Raw genomic sequence first — 4367 nt, forward strand, 5'->3', positions numbered from 1 at the left:
GGAGGGAGGGAGGGAGGGAAGGAGGGAGGGAGGGAGGGAAATACTGGACTTGGCAGAGGTTTTAGAAACCCTAAAGCCTATCCCCAGTGACACACCTCCCAAATAGACCACACCTCCTGATCCTTCCCAAACAGTTCCACTCACATTGACTAAGCACTCAAATATATGAGCCTGTGGGGCTTTTCTCATTCAAAACATCACAACTCAGGTGTGTGACCTGGCTCACATGCCTTTAAGAAAAGGTTGCAAGCACCCCATCCCCAAAGTAGGTCAGAGCCCCATGAGAGATCAGCAGGCACACATTGCACACATTGCTGGGATAGTGATCGGTTGTTCCCATCAGCCTGCCCTCAAAGGTTTTACTTCTTGTTTTGATGTGAAGGCTGATTTTATAAGAAAATCAGACAGCAGAGAAACAAACTGAATTTTCCAAGGTGACAAGCCAAGTTAGTGGCCCAGCCTGGAGTAGCTGGAGCAAGTCCCCTTTCCCTTCAGATACCTCCCTTGCCAGCATTGGGCTGTGACCCTCACTCAGTCTTCTAGTTAGACCCCTGGCTCCTTTATCCTAGGATGTGCATAGGAACTTTTATCCTGCTGCAGGGATGCATGCCTGGCTGCTCAGTCACCATAGAGTGTGCGGACGAATCTAAAAGACCAGGAAAGGGTAGGTTGCTCATGTCCAAGATACAAGATGTAGGTATGTTAGAGCATCAGTTCTCAGGCATGGCCAGCTCTAAGATCTCAAGGTTTGTAACTTTTTGGCTAACAAGATGCCTCAGTGGGAAGTGCTTGGCATGTAAGCCTGACAGCATGTGTTCAGTCCCCAGGACCCTGGGAGAAGCTCTGTAGTCACACACAGGTCTGTAATGACAGCGTACCACCACGGAGAATGGAAGGTAAAGACGGAGGGAGGGGTTCCCCGAGAATCTCATGGGCTTGCCTCCCTGGGGTAGGGAGCATAGCAGGAACAACTAGAGACCCTGCTTCAACAAGGTAGAATGCAAGAACCAACTCCCCAAAGATGTCCTCTGGCTTCCACACAAGAGCGGATTCAAAGGAAGCTCTTCTCTTCCCAGACTGCCGGTGAGAGAAAGGTGACAAGGACAGGAGTTAGTTCCTCTGTGATGTGATAGAATTATCCTAGCAGCCAACATTGATTGAGTTTGGTAGTGTTCCCTGCCAAGCTTAAGAAACTGTCCCTTGGAGCTAGTCAGCTAGAGACAGGACTTGCAGAGTGAGGCCCAAGACTTGTGGTAGGTGGGGAAAGGTCTTTGAAGTCAACAAGGTATTATGTCATTGTTCTGACCTGGTAGAGGGAATGAAGGATGTGTGTGAGCAGAGTCTCTTGGCGCTGTAACTGCGTGAGATAAATCATTTAACGTTCAGTAGATTCACACAGTAGGTCTTGCTGTTATCCCTTATTTCAATGAGGAAAATAAGTGGAGAGCTGCGGGAGTCCCGCAGTGGCAGGCGTGGTATCTAGATTCCTATCACATGTCTGATATTTTTTGCTGGAATTCGTGTAGATTAGCCATGAAGTCTTGTCTTGTTTTCTTTCTTTCTTTCTCTTTTTTTTTTAATGCCCAAGAATGGTTGGTCAATGATCACCATCCCACTAAAAACAAATGCTGTCCCTTTTCTGCAATCTGGTCTATGTGTCTGGACCCTCCTCACCATAGCAGGCCATGCAGAAGAATCTGGAAGGCTAGACAGGGCAAGTTACTCTCCACAGCTTACTTACCAGTGTATTTTACGTGGCTCCATCTTAGGTGAGGTCTCCCTGCACCTCTCAACCAGAGAGATCTTAAAGAAGAGGGTCTGAGTTCAAGGCCAGCCTGGTCTACAAAGTGAGTTCCAGGACAGCCAGGGCTACGCAGAGAAACCCTGTCTCAAAAAACAAAAACAAAAGAGGGTCCCAACCATCCAGAGACTGCCCCACTGGAGATCCATCCCATAGTCAATCACCAAACCCAGACACTATTGTGTATGCCAATAAGTGCTTGCTGACAGGAGCCTGATACAGCTGTCCCTTGAGAGGCTCTGCCAGTGCCTGACAAATACAGAAGTGGATGTTAACAGCCTTCTATAGGAGGGAGCACAGGGTCCCCAAAGAAGGAGCTAGAGAAAGAATCCAAGGAGCTGAAGGGGTTTGCAGCCCCATAGGAGAAACAACAATCTGAACTAACAAGTACTCCTAGGGCTCCCAAGGACTAAGCCACCAACCAAATAAAACACATCGTGGGACTCATGGCTCCAGCTGCATATGTAGCAGAGGATGGCCTAGTTGGCCTTCAATGGGAGAAGAGGCCCTTGGTCCTGTGAAGGTTCTATGCCCCAGTGTAGGGGAATGCCAAGGCCAGGAAGCAGGAGTGGGTTGGTGAGCTGGGGGGGAGGGGGGCGTTTCGGAGGGGAAACCAGGAAAGGGGATAACATTTGAAATGTAAATAAAGTATCTAATAAAAGAAGAAAAAGAGGGTCCCAACATGATGGCACGTGTTTTTTTCTCCGTAGCCATCTCCCCCTGCAAGATCCTCAAGTGTAACTCTGAGTTCTGGAGCGCCACGTCGTCAGGCAGCCACGCCCCTGCCTCCGACGACGTGCCGGAGTTCTGTGCGGCCCTGCGCACCTACGCCCTGTGCACTCGGCGGACAGCCCGCACCTGCCGGGGCGACCTGGCTTACCACTCGGCTGTCCATGGCATAGAGGACCTTATGAGCCAGCACAACTGCTCCAAGGACGGCCCCACCTCACAGCCGCGAGTGCGCACTCTCCCGCCAGCTGGGGACAGCCAGGAGCGCTCGGATAGCCCCGAGATCTGCCACTATGAGAAGAGTTTCCACAAGCACTCAGCTGCCCCCAACTATACTCACTGCGGCCTCTTTGGGGACCCACACCTCAGGACTTTCACAGACCACTTCCAGACGTGCAAGGTGCAAGGCGCCTGGCCTCTCATCGACAATAATTACCTGAACGTGCAAGTCACCAATACACCTGTGCTGCCGGGCTCCGCGGCTACCGCCACCAGCAAGGTAAGGGGTCTGGGGAGGCTGGGCCAGGCCTGCGGGGTCACCCTAAGCAGGCACCGTGGGCACCACTGTGGTCAGTGAAGAAGCAAATGGTTTAGAAAGGAATGTTCTAGAGATTCCTTCCTTGTCGGGAGATAAACCAACTTACAGCTATGCCCGTATTTTGCCTCTAGTGTGGTATTTCTCAGACTAAACAGACTCTGCTCAGGAGAGAGTCGCGAGACCCTATTCTGGTGTCAGAATGTAGTATATAAAATACATAGGTTTATTTGCTTGAGTATTTCACACGTGGGTACTGTATTTATGTTTTTTCTACCCCTTTCTGTCCCCACTCCAACACGTGTCCTTCCTCTACCCCTCAGTATATGGACCTCTCCTTTGATCGCTGTGACATATATACATGTTTTATATTATGTGGTACATATACACAACCTATGGAGTCCCTTTAGTGTTGCTTGTATATATAGTCAAGCCATCGCTGCCGAGAAATGGAGAATTCTCCAGAAATGACTGGTTATTCAGTCCCAGTGATCAGTCCTAGCCACATACACGTTCTAGCTAGGCAGAACAGAACAAGAGCAGCCCAGCATGGCGCAGATAAAAAAACGGGATCTGTGAGTGGGTTCGGTACAGTAAGGACAAGCGTTTGAGAAACTTAGCTTCCAGTATGGGTGCTCCCATTTGTACAGATGTGCGCCGCAGCACAGGTGACGATGTGAAATGGATTCCCTCCTAGCCTATAGTTCTGAAAACTGTAGTGGTTAGAGTTCAGTCAGTAAAGCGCTTGCCACCACACAAGCGTGAGGACCGTGCTTAGGTCACCAGCCCCCACGTGGACAGCCATGTAGCACTGTTCGCTGTGTCCCAGCCTTGGGAAAGCACTGGCCAACCAGTCTAGCTGAATTGGTGAGCGCCAGGTTCAATGAGAGACCCTGTCTCCAAAAATAAAAAAAAATAAAAAATAAGAAAAAGCAGAGAATTAATTGAAGAAGACATCTTTATTGACCTCTGCCCTCCACCCATCCATGGACCTAGGTACACTTCACATACACACACACACATAAACACAGAGTTCAGAAATACTCCCAAAACACAAATTCTCAAGCCTTTGGAATAGTCTCATCCCCAGTGCGAGTGTGTTAAAACCCAATCAAAGGCCTGGTGATGGTGGGGAACGCCTTTGATCCCAGCCCTGGAGGGGCAGAGGCAGGCAGATCTGCGGTCAAGGCCAGGCTGATCTAGAGGTGTCTTAGTCAGGGTTTCTATTCCTGCACAAACATCATGACCAAGAAGCAAGTTGGGGAGGAAAGGGTTTATTTGGCTTACATTTCCATACTGCTG

General features: G+C 49.7%; 1 protein-coding gene across 1 annotated transcript in view; it reads left to right on the plus strand.

Moving 5' to 3' along the window:
* Positions 1-4367, plus strand: part of Rgma (repulsive guidance molecule BMP co-receptor a) — a 44815-nt gene that overhangs the window by 31150 nt on the left and 9298 nt on the right. The window contains exon 3 of the mRNA XM_021193402.2: positions 2512-3029. Coding sequence (XP_021049061.1) covers positions 2512-3029 — 518 coding nt within the window. The remainder of the gene's footprint in view (positions 1-2511; positions 3030-4367) is intronic.

The sequence above is a fragment of the Mus pahari genome, chromosome 1, assembly GCF_900095145.1.
Source record: "Mus pahari chromosome 1, PAHARI_EIJ_v1.1, whole genome shotgun sequence".
NCBI lineage: Eukaryota > Metazoa > Chordata > Mammalia > Rodentia > Muridae > Mus > Mus pahari.